The sequence below is a fragment of the Archocentrus centrarchus genome, chromosome 23 (genome assembly GCF_007364275.1).
Source record: "Archocentrus centrarchus isolate MPI-CPG fArcCen1 chromosome 23, fArcCen1, whole genome shotgun sequence".
NCBI lineage: Eukaryota > Metazoa > Chordata > Actinopteri > Cichliformes > Cichlidae > Archocentrus > Archocentrus centrarchus.
Window position 1 is genome coordinate 11,248,209 of NC_044368.1, and position 17,904 is coordinate 11,266,112.

General features: G+C 40.8%; 2 protein-coding genes across 5 annotated transcripts in view; both read right to left on the reverse strand.

Annotated features, from left to right (window-relative positions):
* Positions 1–300: 300 nt before the first annotated feature.
* lrguk (leucine-rich repeats and guanylate kinase domain containing) lies at positions 301–14,070 on the reverse strand. 2 transcript variants are annotated; one of them, XM_030720226.1, is made up of 21 exons: positions 13,832–14,070; positions 13,588–13,641; positions 13,254–13,355; positions 12,112–12,193; positions 11,840–11,940; positions 11,484–11,565; positions 11,231–11,355; positions 9,989–10,132; positions 9,484–9,564; positions 9,219–9,305; positions 8,967–9,073; positions 8,294–8,413; positions 7,482–7,578; positions 5,502–5,615; positions 5,226–5,427; positions 4,290–4,403; positions 3,024–3,178; positions 2,725–2,813; positions 2,292–2,357; positions 1,193–1,311; positions 301–1,106 (listed from the first exon to the last, which is right to left on the reverse strand). In XM_030720226.1, the coding sequence occupies exons 1-21, from the start codon at positions 13,958–13,960 to the stop codon at positions 883–885; spliced, it is 2,394 nt and encodes a 797-aa protein (XP_030576086.1). In that variant the 5' UTR covers positions 13,961–14,070; the 3' UTR covers positions 301–882. The 2 variants fall into 2 exon arrangements, with proteins under 2 accessions (XP_030576086.1, XP_030576087.1); XM_030720227.1 differs by lacking the exon at positions 1,193–1,311 and having other exon boundaries at positions 950–1,106.
* Positions 14,071–14,780: 710 nt separating this feature from the next.
* exoc4 (exocyst complex component 4) overlaps positions 14,781–17,904 on the reverse strand; it is a 140,828-nt gene continuing 137,704 nt past the window's right edge. For all 3 annotated transcript variants that reach the window (XM_030719819.1, XM_030719818.1, XM_030719817.1), the window contains exon 20: positions 14,781–16,855. In XM_030719819.1, coding sequence (XP_030575679.1) covers positions 16,618–16,855 — 238 coding nt within the window. In that variant the 3' untranslated portion in view covers positions 14,781–16,617. The remainder of the gene's footprint in view (positions 16,856–17,904) is intronic.

The following is a 17,904-nucleotide window of genomic DNA, read 5'->3' on the forward strand; positions in this document are numbered from 1 at the left end:
CTGCATACAGTGTGTGCAAATCCACATGCACCCACAAGCAGACTGGATGAGGGACCGGTTAAATAAGCAATGCACACATCTGTGACATGACAATTTCTATTAACTACAACTCACTAATTAACACTGTGCCAAATCCACAAATGTGGGAGTATGCAAGGCTGTGTGCAGAACACACACACACACACACACGCACACACGCGCACACACACACACACACACGCGCACACACGCACACACACACACACACACACACACACACACACACACAGTCAAAAATACAGTAGCTTGTTTGTGGTAGTGGACTGTTTAATACCCATCAACAACTTCCATATGGATGCATTTTCAGCTGAATAAATAATCCCATCAGAAGAGATAAAGATTAATGATATATTTATCATCCAATGACAAGAGCTCCACGGTACACAAAGATCAGCATCGAGATGCCAACAGGAAATCCTACTTGATGAGATTACTGAACAGTAGGAAATATAATGCTACTACTAGACTGTCAGGAATATTAATGACATATTCAAGAAACGCCATTCATTGCATAGTTTGTATGAATAAACCTTTTAAAGATGAGCAAATAAATCTGTCATGAATATATAAATTTTAACATGAAAAGACAAAAAGAGCTGCTGAGTGAGTGTAATCTAACTTCAAGTGCTTGGCTTGGACATATCCCACCACAATCTGTGTACTGAAACAGCAACAAGCAGACTTCAGCAGTTACAGAGGACAAGCTTGTATTTTAACTTGTGTACTATTACATGCATATTTTTCAGCTTCCTCTCATTTTTTTTTATCTAATGCTTACAAAATCTTATTCTTATAAAAATGGATTGCTTCGTTTAGGTTCCAGACGTCAAAATCCCTTTAAAGCTATCCCTCCGTGTTTGCATCTCTTCCCTCTTCGACTGCTGGGTTTGGGCTGGGTGAAGGAGATAGGCTTGGTGCTGCGGGGGTCCTGCGCCCAGTGGGGATTGGGGGTAGGATGGGTTTAACGTTGGAGCCTGGGCGCCTGTCAGAAGAGGGGGACACAGCTGCAGCTAGCTGATCTGCTCCTGGATGGGGGTCATTAGGTGTTTGGCTCGATGGCACGTGATCTGAAACCAATAATCAATCAAAATTTTTAGAACTTCAGCAAAAGAGCTCGATGATGTTATCATTATCTGTTATGATTTGCTATAACCTCTGAGTGTTTCCAAAGCATGTCCTGTGACTGAGATATGTAGCAGTTCCACTAAGCCAGAAAAGGCACCGGCTGAACTGGGCACAGACAAAGCTGAGCTGGCACGAGAATCATCCGAGCTGTTTGTCAAATGCAAAAGAGGGGATGGAAGGAAAGACAATACCACAGATATGGTAACATATGGTTGTTACACGGCGAGAATACAATGTGCACGCATACAAATACACACAAGACTACATAAAAACCCATCCAATGAGATACAACACAGTCCTCTGTTACAACATGTGGAATAAGCACACACAGGTAAAGACACATCCCTTAGCGCAGTGCCAACAAGGAGACAGCTGTCTGGAATCCTGCATAGAAATACTGAGAGGGTGAGTAATGCCTACTGTACACACTGGAGGCATGTGTTCCTCACAGTGCGATGACAGAACCTGCAGATTTTCAACAAGTTTGATGAAACCTGCCTTCTGAGGACAAGAGCCCAAAGGGAGCAAATTAATTTTGACGGAACACGTTTCGATGCATGTATCTTAAATGACACATTTTGGGCAACCCCCCCCCCCCCCCCCCCCAAAAAAAAACAGTGAAATAAATTGATGGCTCCCTTTGCATGCAGACCACAGTTTTGATTGGCTACCTAATTAAGTACTTATTTGCACAGTATGCCAGTTTATTGAGTGTAAGTGTACACACAGGGGAGTTAAAAAGCAGCAGAGGCAATAAAATCTGAATTTATGAGTGGGTGTATTTGTGTGTGTGTGTGTGTGTGTGCGCATCTGTGAATGTGTGGGATGTGTGTTCAGATTTGTACCTGTAAACCAAACTCTATGAAAGAGAGCTGATGTTGTAAAAACAGGCTTTGTGTGTCAAGAATAGCACTTCTAAGGCTGTTTCCTGTTCCTAAATCTTTAGCTCAAGATTGTTTTTAATGAAACCACAAGACTTCCTCTGGCTTCTCTCGCCTCAAGTTAAATCAATAAGCCATTTTTATGAATTTAGCAACCATGCACAGAGTGAAATCTTACCCAACCTTGATCTATGTCACTGTATCTGTTATTTTCATACGGTAATGTCTGGTCTTACTTGTACTTACCTGCTATCCTCATGAACAAGGTTACCAGAATCATCAATATGCACAGATGATGCTGGTTGTGCAGAACTGAGGAGAGCAAAAACATAAGTAATGACTGAATAATTTTTCTTCACCAGTATAATTTTACACACATCACCATGCTAAACAGGCCACATCAATAAAATAAGTAGCCATTCATTCATATCTGGCAACAGGTGTACTTCAGGACAAGTGAGTGGAGTGCACCTCTAACAAGAGCCCATCATATTAACAAATGGTTAGATTCAAATGATTTGGGCACCTGCCACTTCACCCTCAATGTCAAACAATGACTCAAAACAAACCATCAAAGCACAGTTAGGACAAGTGGTTCAATTAAACCAATTTGGCTCAACTCAGAGTGCCCATTTGAAATTAAGCACTGGAGTGCAGTGGAGTGCACGCTTATTTGTACCTTTTGAAGAGCTGGCTGTAAACCCCTGGACTCTTCCCCACTAAAGCCTCCCTCACCAGCTGCTCACGCCTTCTGATGGAAGCTAGCTCCTGCAGAAACCGGGGGGGGGGGGCAAAGAGGGGACAGAAAAGTTGATATGGGGAGCGATTAAAAAGAAGTGGCGGATGTAAAATGGAGAAAAAAAACAGGAGGAGTGGTTACACTTAACAATAAGGATGGGTGTCATTTACAAAAATTAAAGTGATTCACCTACAGGCTTTATTAGTAACACATTTATCATCAGATATCCAGTAACTCACAGCGGAACTCTTTTGAGGACCAAGCTCTGCTTGGATCTTGATAAAATGTGATCTGTAGGAGAGATCTGAGGGGTCCAGAGCTGTGGCCGGGTGGGATGTGAGTGCCAACCCTGACCTTGACAGGGGTGAGGGTGGCTTCTCTTCTGGAATATGACCTGAGGTTGAGGAAAACAGATATTGTGTATAAATACAGCGTCACTGTAAACAGAGATAATAGACATCCTTTTTTTATTTTGAAATCACCAACTATCACTTATAACAATCTTCTTCCTTTTCATCTTCTTCTTGCGATGAAAAGGAAGGATCATCTGCCTACATCTCACCCTATTCCTAACATCCTCCTCCTCTGTAACACCAACCCTCTGCATGTCCTCCTTCACTACATCCATGAAACCTCTCTGTGGTCTTTTCCTCTAGCCTGGCTGTCACGGCTCGCCGCTGTACAAGCAGGAAGGAGGACCCCAAAACGCAGAACTCCGTGTAAGTCACTCAATCGCTTTATTAACACCACCACACAGAAATACAGGAGATCTCCCTGGCATACGCCTAACAGGGGAGAGACGTGAAACTAACTGGGCTTACTGAATGGACGAACATGCAAGACAGCAGCGAACAACCAATGACGTGACAACAGGCATAGAAAACACTTATATACACACAGGAGGTAATGGACAAATGGGAAACAGCTGGGAGGGAAATACAGGAAACAAACTAAACCCAAGCACACAGACCAAGAACCTACCAAAATAAAAACAGGAAGAAACCTAACATTGTACACAGAGACTAAACACCTAGGGACAACACATAAGCACAGGAAGACAGAAACACAGAAACCATAATAAAACAGAACTATACAACAAGAACCTAAAACACTGGGCCACCGGCCCAGGACCATGACACTGGCAGCTCCATATGTAGCATCCTTTCTGCAGTGTATCAACTATCCCCTCCTCTGCACATGACCAAACCATCTCAGGCTTGCCTCTCTAACTTTGTCTCCATTTTCATTTTAAGGGACACTCCATGATTTAGCAATTATGCTTTCACAACCAATGATGACATTATTCTAGGGTTTTTCAGTAATACTTCCCGTCAAATGAAAATATACTTAATTAACACATGCAAAATTGGTTGAGTGCTCCTTTAAAAATAAACAATAAAACAAGACTTAAATTAACTGCACTTTACAAAGCTTGCTTTACAAAACTGGTGTTGTGACACTTTGGGCCTGCTAATAATGATGTGAATAAACAAACGCATAGACACCTGTGGAGGTGTTGTCAGGGGATGCTCTGTTGTTTTCTCCTTCCTCCAGCTCCTCTAGCAACAAGTACTCCTTCACTGCCTGCCTCAGCTTCTGGTAGGCTTCTTCCCAGTCATCTACTCACACACATAAATGCGCAGGCACATACGTACATGCACATACACACACACAAAGAAATCCAGTCCACAACAGAGCCAGCGTATCTCCTCATCAAACAGTAATGGATCAAAAGATATGGGGATGACGACCTTAGTGTAATGAGGTGCGGGCTGGCAGTGAATAAAAGTGATGAGTGCCCAACCTCTCTGTATGTTCATCTCATTAAGAACACCCCTAACATGTCTGAGTGCTTTCATGAGGGAATGATAAACACAGCTATTCTGCAGCTACGTGCCTTTAATACATGCGGTAATTGGATTGAAAGTGTAGTATATGGATTTTAGTAGAGTGTGCTAATCCATCTAATGCTATATCAATGATAGTTGGACTGCACTAAGCCAGGGCATTTACAATCTTTGTGAGACACTATAATGATGAAGAGCGCTATCTCATCAAAGGCTATTGATGGTGCACTGTCACAATGTAAAGCTTTTTTTCTTGTGGACTCTGGGAAGAATGACTGGTGCATTGCTGTAGCTGACGGGGATCCTAAAAAACTAAAATAAATGAAACTTCAAACTTTCTGTATTAGCACAGGCTGAAGATGTAACAACATCTCAATATCTCCCCTGGGAATCAGTTAAGTGGATTCATAGCTTCAAATTAATAGTTATTGAAAATTAATTGTGAATATTTAGAACACTTTGTACTGCAATTAAGCATTAAACAGCTAATTATTATAACACATCTGATTAAACACTGGATGATATTAAAGCTCCATGAAGCCATAAAAAACAAAACAAAAAAAAAACACTCTAATGAGCATTTCCTTTCAATACCACAGGGGATAACAGTATCGAAGAATCCTGGACGTTGACTGCTGGTGTTAGCGTAGAGCTGTATGCGTGACACTGCTATATCAATCTGTGCTGGGGTGTAGAGTCCACGGCTTTTAAGGTGGCCTATGTACTTCTCGACCTGGGTAGGGATGAGCAGGATGTATCGAGGCTCAAAGTAGCTCTTCTTCAGACTGAAAACACCCTGAAAGAATAGACAAAACGCTTACAGATATGCTACTTATTGCACTCTTATACCTGAGTTTTCCATACACATACCTCCAGCTCCATATGCACACAGCAGGCCAATCCTTCTCTAGCCACATCCTCTATGGCGTCCCTGGTGAGTCCATAACTATGCCCCCCATACTGTATGGTCTGGATAAACTTACCCTATGAGGGAAAAGAACGAGAACATTTTACTGCCACACTATTCATCATGTTATCACAACAGTTATGAGCTCCTAAAATGGGACATAATATCTGACATACATACACAGTCCCAGCATGTTCTGTCAAGATTAACAACCTGCAGTCATTTGCCCACCTGTGAACTCAACCTGCCATGACCTGGTAATCAGCACAGGAAAAAAACAAACCCCTTTTTCTTACTTCTCACACATGACCCCTGACCTTTGGCCAGTCAGAGCAACATCATTTATCACTCTCAATAAATCCCACAGCCAGCAAATACAAGACTTTCAAAGCTTCAAATAGGAGGCAATTACTGATATTTGTTTAGTCACTGGAAAAGTTAACTCAGGCATACAGATAAACCTGGAACAAATTATTCCAGCTCTCAAGAAAAAGTCATTTATATAAATTATATATTATGTTACTTATGCTTGTGTTTTGACTCATTTTAAGAGGCCTATTTTGACTAACTAAATGCATGACATTTAAAGTCACAGCTACTGTGCATAAACTTTTTTAAAATCTGCATTAAAAGTAGCAAACTGTCAAATAAACAATCACAGATGCAGCCATTAGCAATAAACAGCATTCCAACAAGCGGCTAGAAATCTAATGTCCTCTCTGCCTTTTAGCTCTGCATCCAATATGAAATACATATATTATACCTACATTAAGCAGCAACACTGAAAAGAAAACTCATTAACTGTGACTCACTACATTTCAAATTGCTTTTACAAACAACTTTATTTAACATGTACGGCATTTCTTCCCAATCAAGTTTTCCTTGTACCAAAACTCTTCTAAACAAATCATCTCAGTGCAGTAATTACAAACATGATTCCAGATTACAAGACAGCTATTCCGATAAGCAGATAAGTAAAATGTATAATAAGAAGACACGGCCAGCTAATTGGGGTTAATTTTGTAAGATCGGCCCGAAGAAGCATTTCAAGATGTTATGATTGCAAAGCTACTACTGAAGAGCACATCCGAGGACTGAAAAGAGCAACTGACACACGAAAGGTGAGATTAAAAAAAAAAAAAAGTAAGAAAAGGAGGACCAGACTTCAGTAAACCATAGCTTGGAAAAGAAGAATGCAGGGAGGAGAAGAATGGCCAAATCAAACAGAGGGAGGAACAGACTGTAAAGTTAACTTCTGTTGGAGAAGACAAAAGGCATCAATACCAGCATCAAAGCGCTTCCTGTGTAAATCACTACCTGCCACAGACCTCTATAAATACTCCCCCACTTCTCTTGCATAACAGACAGCAGGACAAGAGAGACAGGTGGAAAAGAAATGTGCCTAAAAACCCAAGGACTCATTTTTTTCTTACTAAGACAACCGTGTCTGGTGTATTTAATGAGAGCCAGTTGTGGATCACTCCTCAGGGTGTTTTGAAGTTTTGACCAGTGCCTTCACGCTGACGGCTTTCATTTCATTAGCTTTCTTTTTTTTTTTGTGAGACTAATGATAATTAAATTGAGTTATAGGAGATGCTGTAATAACACATCCTGAAATAAAATTTAATTAACACGGCTATTATACCTTTTCAAAAATGTTCCATTCAACCAATATTTTCCACCAAGTTATTTTAAACAAAATGTCAAACTAAAATCATTCAGCCAAGTCAAACTAATTAACACAACTTACTCAACTCATTAAGGCCAATGAATGAAGTCAATTTGAGTGTGACTTCAGCACATGGAAACCGAAAGTAAGCCCAAGATTTAATTATACAGCGGGCAAGACTTCATGCAAAAGAATGATTTAAGATGCTAACCACATAAAACTATTCCAAGTACACTGAAAATACTTCAAAATAACTTACTAATAGCTAACTCACCATGTGAATCATGTTCTGAAAGACCTCCTGACTGACAAAATGGTAATCGAGTCCATTCTCCTCTCCAAAGTACGGACCCCTTGTGGTGTGACAGATTCTGCAGCGGCAGATGCAAATTAGAAAAACAGTTGCAGTATGAGGTTGCATGCATCTTTTTGAGCCATATGATTTTTTTTTTTTGCAGTGTAAATACAAAAGAAATCCCAGACCCCTAACAGTTAAAGACAGATAGTAAGTGGGGGTGAAGAGGCAGAGCAAAACCTTCCAGTCTGTTCCAGACTGTCAAATTCCTGTGAGAGCCAGGAATATGTCTTCTGCACGTGTGCTGTATGTTGAACTACAGTCCCTGTAATAATTCTGTGTAAAAATTTTTCTGAAGTTCAGCCAAGGCTACCCACAGCAGACTGGGTTTGACAGCCGACTCCCAATAATCTACCAATAATATATATTGGTTGATTATATAAGTGTCTGAGGCAGACTTCTTTAAGGATGACAGTGGAGACTTATGTTATGAATATGTCTCGCAAAATATCATAAACCAACGTACAATGCAAAGACCCTGACTTGGTCTTTTTTTTTTTTTACTGAAATAGCTTAGGACTTATCAATAAACTTGAGCCCCTATAAAGAGAAGTTCAAATTTCCATGTTCCATGTTTTCATTGCATTCTGCGTAATGCAATGAAAACATGTATTGAACTTAACACTGAAATAGCGGCTTGTACTAAAAAGTTCAGCTGAGAATCACCACAGGGCCATCTCTGAGAGTTCAGCATGTGAATATATTATGTGTGCAGAAATGTTAAGACTGACCCATAAGCAAAGTATTTGTTGAACTCTTGACACAGTCTGTGAGCCAGCTCTCTCTTCCCACAGCCTCGAGGACCTGTCAGCACCAGCATGGGGTAGGGAGAGTCTGCACTGGGAAGTGTGCTGCTTAGACATACGCACACAAGCATCCAGGACTTTTACTTTCATTCTGCATGCCCGTTCTTAGCTACAAAACCAGTTATCTCCCCCCCCATTCAAAAATGAGCATTGTTTAAGTATAAAAAGCCACAAAGCAAGAGTCACTCCTACAGTCAATATAAACTGGAGCCTTGTGGGCAGTATGGATGTGTTCCTTCTAGTAAGCACAAAGAATGGCAAATTGACTATAGCTGCAGCTTTTATTTGCTGATGATCAATATTTTTTTAAAGTGCTGATACTTGATTTTTTTTTTCTTTTTAGAGTGTAGATAAACAGGAGCACTGCAGATAAATTGCTGCTCAAGCAAACAACTTGGTATTTTATTTTACAAGATATGTATTGATTGTGGCTAATCGTTACCTTTGGATTGTTTTGAAAACCTTTGTTAATACTGCACTTCCTATATACTCTAGACCCTTGCTTGTATGCCAGTTATTATTGTTAATTAAGAAATTGGTTACTGTTACAGAAACTGGGGACCATGCAATGTTATGTTCAATAAATATTAACATGAACCTTTCATAAAGGATCTGGGGCTGCATCAGCTGATACACTAGGTGGGTCATGTGATCCCTGGCTGCCACCACATCCATAGGAGGATCATACTTGTTTACTGATGACACCTGGGAATTAAAGATAACACATCACATAAGCAGTTCACACACCAAATTATAACAGAATAGATGCATTAGGTTTATCATTCATCCCGTCTTCAAAAAAAAAAAAAAAAGGCATCAAACTGATTAAATGTGTTTTGACTGTTCACACCTTTTCTTCAGCAGTGACTTTCTCTTGGTCCAGCACAGTCAGATGCTGAAGGAGGAAGATGACTGCCAGCTTGTAATCGGGTTGTTCCTACCAAATATATTCACACAGACAGCCTACATTGCAAATACCAATCTAACCAAATACAGTCAGAAAAGTTGCTTTGGAAAACAACTTTAAAAAAAGCAAGTGAGCAGACCTCTGTCATCAACATTACATTTCCATACATGTAATAACTTATCTCATAGTCAAAATCTTGGACGGTTACCTGCACAGGGTTTCCCAGCAGATTGAGGTCCCTTAACAGTAAAAGGTCATGAACATGCTTGCACTCTTGAATTTCACTGATCTGTGAGGAAAAATGCAGTTTACACTGCGTATTAGTTTACTTTTAAAATACCTTGTTAGCCATGAAGGTTCATTAAGGTTTTGCCAGTTTTGCTGTATCAGATTGAGCTTCTCATTTTGTGCACATTTCATTAATATATCAGAATGACTTAAAGTGTCGAGATCCTATGCTACTGTATCTTATTCATCCTACTGAAATGTCTTCAGGCAACAGCATTAAACATCCAACCAATCACACATCATGACAGTATGTGATACTACAGCATCTAACCCTCCCAGTGTTAGATCACCTGGAATTTCAAGTAAAAATGTATTTGTTTTTGAGTATGAAGCTCATGAATTAGTAATAGCCCAATAGCATATAAGACTGATGCTGATATATGCACATCACACATTTCCTTCTGAAAACTCTCCCAGATCAATACCAGGTTTTTCTCCAGGTTGATGGAGCCTAGCAGATGAAGGTTCTGGAGGCCTGAAAGACTGGTGATGCGATTCTGAGACAAATCGAGAACCTGTAGGCTCTTCAGGTGTTCTAACCCTTCAATCCTCTCCAGCTGGTTCCCCCTCTGGACATAGATAGGAAAAAAAAAAGAGGAGTGCATGATTTTCATTCATATGCCTCTGTCCAAGTGTTCTTATTCACATACAGTCTTGATTCTCTCTAATAAATATTTCGGACAGGTCACGGTCACTCTGTAAGGTGTCTGAACTTTCTTTCCCATCAGCGCAGAGTTGAGTGGCAGGCCGGCCTCTTCTGACAGGTGAGGACTGACAGCCAAACAGCTGGTGTGGCGATAGCCCAGCACACCAGCTAACTGAAGAACAAGACCTGGGCACTCCTCTCTTGTCTGGGTCCCCAGCCTGATTCTCACTCCATTCCACTGACAAAAGTTGTTATCTAGCCGTCTGGCCGCACCTCTGCCTTCTCTTGCCAAGCATGTTGCCTGGCAGAGGGCTGCTGTCAGTGGGGGTGGGTGACTGTGCTGCTCCCTTGAAGCTCTGGGTCGCCGCTGTGATGGGCTGCGTAACAGGCTGGCTGACAGTGCCATGCTGTTTTGGGAGGCAGCATGTGAGGAAGAGGGGTCAGTAAAGGGATGAGATGGATGCTGGATGGGCAGGGTCTGCTTGAGAGTGTGTTTGTGTGTGTGTGTGTGCACTGAAACTGGTCCAGGCTAACTCAAAACACCAGCAGCTGGTCCCAAAGCAAATCTACAGAGAGGGGCAGGCACAGCCAGACCGATGGGCTGCTGACAATGAGGAAACACTGATAAAGGACACGTGTGCACACATACAAGCAGAAAAAGAGGCAGAGAGTGAGAAAGGGCCTGCTGCTGGACCATATGGTGATTTTCGAACAAGAGGCCAAGGTTTTACTGAAAATAAAAACGAGGCCAAAAACAGAGACATAAAGAGAACACAGAGGGGAAAAGAAAAGAGACAAACAGAAACAGGTGAAAATGAGCATATATGTGTAAAATATGCATATGGCGCAACAATGCATGCATGACAGCAGGCAATCTCATGCGTAGCAATGCCATACATCCACACAGAAGTACTGCCAAAAGAGCAAAGGAAGACAATAAGAGCTCAGTTTAAAATGCATATTTATAAAATATCTACATATGAACTTGCACCTTCTATATACAGTATAGAGAAGAACCTACAAGGCAGAGGTGTGTGAGAGGTAGACTGCCCAAGCCACTGATCTTTGAGATCTTGTTGTGCGCCAGGCTGAGATGGGTGAGCCTGCAACACTGCTCAAGACCACTGATCTCACAAAAGCTGTTGTCTGAGTAGGGGCATGTTAAGAATAATACAGAAGAGAAAAAAAATATGCATCCAAGACATCATAGAGTATGTGATTGACAGAAAAAAGTTCATTCATTGATGGATGTAAATGTTCTGCAGTGAGGATACAGTCTAGATCCAGTTTAGTTAACAACACACAGTCTGACAAATCCTTCATTTTTGTCATGCGGTTGTGGGAGAAGTTCACCTCCTGAAAATAGCAGCACACTGTTAACAAAAGTCAAAAAAGTTTCAGTACATCTTAGTGAAGAAATTCTTCCACTAAATCCACAGAGTATGGAAAATAATTTGCTAAAGTTCACTGTCATTCAAGGGCAGTAAATGCCTTGTAAGCATATTCTAAGTGACTACAGATGGGCTATGGAAATCCAGGGCTATCTTGAGGGAATAGTGCTTGAGAGTGAAGCCCAAGCCACCACTCAAATGTTGCCTTATCCTGTCAGCTCAAGGTCCTCCTGTGTTACCTTTAGGCTCTTGGGTGGCTGGAATTCAAAGAAGCTCGAGATTTCATTATGGGAAGCGTCCAGCATGACAAGGTAGGGCATGTGACTCACGCAGGATAAATCTAGCGGTTGGGAAAAAGTTATGAAAATTGATTAAAAAAACAATGAAGACAGCAAGTATTTAAATGTGAATAAATCACATCTTGGTATATGATGTTATGAATGATGTCACAGGCTTGTATACATAGTAACTGTGTAATAAGAAGACAATCTGGGCGTTAGAAAGAAGTCACCTTGAATTTTGTTGTGTGGCAGTTCCAGTTTTTTAAGATGGACATAACTGCACAGCACAGATATGTCACTAAGATTGTGACTCTAAAGCAGAGAAAACAAACTTAATTTAATTATATTTTGTCTTGAAATGAAACTACACTGCTCAATTTAAGGGAAAATTAAGGGAACACTTGATCATCACAGGATACAAAGTAACACAAAGTCATTTCAGCTTCAGGAATATCAGCTTGTACACTTAGGAATCATAAACAATTGTGAATCCATTTCACCTGCTTTGGTGCAAATGAAAGTGACAACAGGTGCACTGGAGAGGCAACAACAAGACCATCCCCAAAAAGGGAATGATATTGCAGTTGGTGGCCACAGACCATTGCTCTGTCTTTATCATGCCCGACTGATTTTTCCCTAGTTTTGCTTCTTTGTCCTTGTCACTACTGGTAGCATGAGACAACATCTGAAGCACATTCAAACTGCTCAGGTAGTCCAGCTCCTCCAGGATGGTACATATGCTGTTGCTAGAAGGTTGGCTGTCTCCCCCAGCACAGTATCAAGAGTGTGGAAGAGATACCAGGAGACAGGCCATTACACAAGGACAGCTGGACAGTGCCGTAGAAGGGCATCAGCCCAGCAGGTTTAAAACCCTGCTTCTTTGTGCAAGGAGGAACAGGAGGGGCACTGCCAGATCCTTACAAAATGACCTGCAGCAGGCTACTCATGTGCATATTTCTGACCAAACAGTCAGAAATAGACTCCATGAGCATCACATGAGATCCCAGCATCCTTTAGTGAGACCTGTGCTTACAGCCCACCGCCATGCAGCTCGATTGGCATTCGCCAGAGAACACTGGCAGATTCGCTACTGGCACCTTGTTCTCTGCACAGATGAGAGAAAGTTCACGCTGGGCATGTAACAGGCCTGGTGTGGCCTGTCCAGCGCACCTGTTGTCACTTTCATTTGCAACAAAACAAATGAAATGGATTCACACTGGTTTATGCTTCCTAACTGGACACATTCATTATCCTTTTTTTTTTTTAACATTTAAACAAAAGTATCAAACCATTACTAACACTTCTGTACTGATTAAACAGACAGCAATCCACATTAAATAATGTATGCATTCCATTAAAGTGTCTATCTCACAGGCAGAGAAAGGTTGTAGAATGAGTGCTGCAGCCCAGTGCCAAAGCGTCCAAGTTGGGATATTCTGCTTGAGACCATCTCAGTAGTTAAAACACCATCCTTCTGTAAATAAGGTAAAGACGTAAAATGTAGGGTTTTATTAGAATAGTGCATAGCAGGTACAGACGTGCACCCTGCAATAAAAATGCATAATTTTGCACTGAGGCCACTAACAACAAGACCAAGTGCTTGAAAACCCAAAAGCAGACACGCACATATTCATGCACTACACACACAGACACTCTGCTTAACTCTGCTGTTGATGCCGCTACCACAAATTGCAAAACTATTTGACCTTGCTGTGCTGTGTTATTTTCCCAGACCTCTTGTACAAGGGCATCTTCTTTACCTGTTGCACAATGGAAGAAACACGAGGATTCATTCAGCGCGCTGCATTAACATGAACTCACCGCGCAGACACAGCTTAGCCATATTTTTGTCACGAAAAGCATAAAATGTTAGTGCCTCAATAAAAACATTCACACTATATGTTGCTTTTGTAAAAGTTTTTACTAGTTGATATAGCCTCCTAGCCTTACCTCCATCCCTCCGTTTTCCTCTGGCTCACGGCAGGTGGGGGTCTCTGCTGAGACCGCGTCAGAGGGGGACCCTGGGGGGCAACAGCTAAGCGACGCGGAAGAAGACTGCTCATCGGTTAATTCTGTCATTATTTCATGAACACAAAAACAACAACAAAAAACCCTCGATGACAAACGTACTTGTTAGCAGTCAAAGTGAAGATTTCTATAGTTAAAAAAAAAGTCCAACTAGCTAGCTTTCTACGTCACGCATACGCTGCCGTTGCTTGGCAACACTGACAAGTTTGAGGTGAATGGTATTATGGGTCCTGTAGTTTCAACTTGGACTTTGTGTCAGTTTAGTTTAGTTTTTATTAGTTTCATAAAAAATATGGGGGGGGGGGGGGGGGGGGGGCATTTTTTAGAAAAAGTATTACAAAATAAACACAAGCCTTTCAATGAGAGCCTCTTCATGCTTGTTTTGTTAATAAATTTGATTGCAAAAAGGTGATTTTTGTTATCAATACACATATAATTTCAGCTGCTTATGCCTTTAATCCCTTTAAAATATACAAATTCTTTACATGCAGACATGTGATGTCTACTCTTTCCTTTCCATTTGTTTTTTTGAGCCAGCCAGGACACCATTCAGGGCAGTGCTAACACATTTAGACTTTCAAATTCTCATAACAACAAAAGCCTTCACATGGTATGTTGTATTTAATTTTCTGATTCCAATATGACTCACACTTAAAGCTATGCCACACAACACATTGCACCTGTCAGGTTAAGTAAATCCTCGAGTGCGTGTTTTGGATCTGTCTTGGCAGAAACATTCCCACTACTTAAAAACAGTGACAGACTGTCATGTGTGGAAGGTCATTGTGTGTATGAACTCCTGGAAGCTTAGCAGTGGAAAATGTGATTGTTTTGTAACAATGCAAGGACAGAAAAGTACACAAAAGAAGACTGGAATTTGAAGAATTTATTTTTAGTGTGCGCACTGTCAAATCATGAATGTTTCATTTAGAAGACACAAATTTCAGAGCATTTATGACACTTGAGAACCAGATAAACTAGTAATCCTTTTATAACACTAAAGCAGTTTAATGTATTGGAATTCAATATGCAAAACATAAAATTAGTCCCATAAACAGATGTGCAAAATTCAAGCCGATTGCAAAGAAAAGCAGGTGAGCTAGGAGTAACTGTAAAAGAACCTTTTTACAAGTGTAATTCATGAATAAAAAGGATGGACACAAGTAGTTATCACTCACATATAAGGGTATTATTCCAGATTTTTATGGGCTATATTTGTGCAGCATAACAGATGCTGTTAGCAGTCTAACAGCATCTGTGAATGGCGCGGCCCTGACACAGTCATTTAGCATTGAAATAAAGTTTTCCATGTATAACATTGCAAAAGTAGCTCTGAAGTGAACAGATGAATGAGCAGATTTTAGATTTTACACCAAGTGTACGTTTCAGAGTGGTAGGCGAACCACTCAGCAGCTCCGCAGTTGTTTTCCCATCGATCCCAGCCTATGTGTCATTATGATGGATTGCTCTGTGGGCTTCAGGGAGACCAGAGCTGGGCCCAGTGTATTGACAAGGCTCCCATTCCCCTCTCCTCCTCTCGTTAAGTACTTTTCCCCCCCAAGTTAATGAACTAAAAACAAGGAGGATTGTGGGGAAGGGAATGATTTGTGATCGTCTCTTGAGTTTATACATTTAGTTCAATTTACAGGACTTGAGCACATGTAGTGGGGATGGCAAAATAAAGATTCAGCATTGCATAGTTTTGATTTGTTCAGCTAGTACAGCAGAAGAAATGTGCTGCCACACACATGCCTTAACACAAAAAGTGCACGATCATTCCACTGTGGTATCTTTCGTCCAATTTGCAAAATAACATGTTAACTGACTCGCAACTTTTCACAATAGTTGCACGAGTTTACTGCATGGACTATAAGAAAAAAGATAACAGATTTTTAACAACCATAGCTATGATACAATCGTCAGCTAGGGAAATCATAGGAGGCCAACCCAAATTGGCAGCAGGCGGAAGATGTGGCCTCATTCAGACAGTCTAATCTGGCATCTGTTATTGCAGACAGAATCAGTGGGCCCATGGGGCTGCCAGGAGAGGAGAGATAGAGGTGTAATTGAGAGCAGCAGTTTAGATCTAATAGGAAAATGAGATGAGATGGGGACTAAGTTCGGGTGAGTGTCCAAGACAATCGCCTTTTATCTGGAGCTGTAGTCATAGTGAGCAAAGGACTGTTAAGAGTCTGGGTGTGTGTGCTGCATTTATTATGTGATTTAAATAGTGGAAATTGACAATATAAGTTACTTTATGTCATAAATAAATGGGCCAATAGACCTGCAAGGTTTACAGTCATGTAGGTTTTTGCCTCCCTTCCCAAGAACGGGTCAGTGTGCTCTTGCTTATATAAGTGAAAATAATCTACATCTGTCTGTCAACACTTGACTAAAGTGTTTCATCATCTTTAGGAAAAAAGAAATGCAGATGACACTCTCGAATAACAGATTTTCACAATCTCATTTCTAGAGCAAGCATCTATTTGGATTTTTTAACCAAAATCTCAAATATTGTGCGCCCTGCAACACCATAAACACGCTGTAGTCTTGAAAATATGACCCATATACATGTATTCGTGCAACAGAAATTTGAAAGAGCTGAAACAAACAAAAACATGCCGGACAGAGCTTATCGGACCAAAAAAATGCATCGCTGTTCCCTTTCATCGGTTATTCCCCTCTGAAATCCACGTCCTGCTTTAACATTACACTGTGGTGATCTTCTTATCTTTGGTGGCCTGTTTAATGGCAGCCTGCTCACAGATGATCTCCTTCAGCCTCTGAAGTCGGATGTTTTGGGTGCTCAGGTCCCCTACACCTGTCTGACTGCGATGGAGTAAGGAAAGGGCATTGATGTACTCCAGCTCTGTGTAGCGGACACCCTGGTCCACCACCAGGTTCAGCAGCTCATCTGCAGTGTTATACAGCATCTCATAGTACTGCCTAAAAGGAGAAAGAAAGATAAGGAAAGATTATAAATCATCAAAATAAGTGGGAAGACAAAATGAGTAAAGAAAAGGTACAAGAGAGGAAATCAGAGTGTGCAGACTTCCTCCAAGGCAATTGTCCACTCTTCTATAAGAAGTCAATTTGCAAACAATACTGCCAAAAATTTCAACATATATTTTCAACGTCATTTCAATGAAGAGATTATAAAAATGTGTCAATCCAACTGGCGGTATCTAGTTAGTGAAAATTGGAAAAAGGTTCATACATTACATTCATAAACACTCAGACACCCAATAATGGTGCTGCTAAACTGTAGACATCAAAATTTAATGGGGTATCTTCTTTATCCATGCACCGCTTCACCACCAACTTTCATAAATAACAACCTTGTAGTTTTTTTGTAATCCTGCTAGCAGACAAACAAACGGTACTGAATACATAACGTCCTTGAGGACATAATCAAGAGAAAGCAGAGGGGAGAGAGAAAAAGCTACATGGAACAATAATACTTTATAATCCTCTGTTATTCATTTTTTTCAGAGCTGAATCAAAAAGAACAACAAGAACAAAGGGAAAACACAGAAGCCACACTTACTGCTGTTGCTGTCAGCACCAATTTTCTTAAAAAGGGCTTCAAGGACCTAAACCTGCTGCCACTGGGACTTAAAGGTGTGTGGGGGGGGGGGGCCATTCACCAGCTACAAACTACTGAGACTATTCTAATGAAATGCTGTTGACAGAACCAAAAGACGAAAGAGACGTGTGTGGAATTAACAGCTCTTTAACCAGGGCCGAATACCTCAATGGGCCATTTGAAAAAGACCGTGAAGTACACAATGATAATTCAGGAGCACAAAACGAGAGCAGGTATTGCTGAATAAAACACACATTCACCTGCGGACCAGAACAATACACATACAGATCAAATATGCCAAAGATAAGAGAAGCGAGAATGTGTGTATGTTTTGAACACACTATTTTTAAAGAGATTTTTATTAAGGGTTGACCTCTTGTATGCATGTAAACATAGACTGTATAAATCA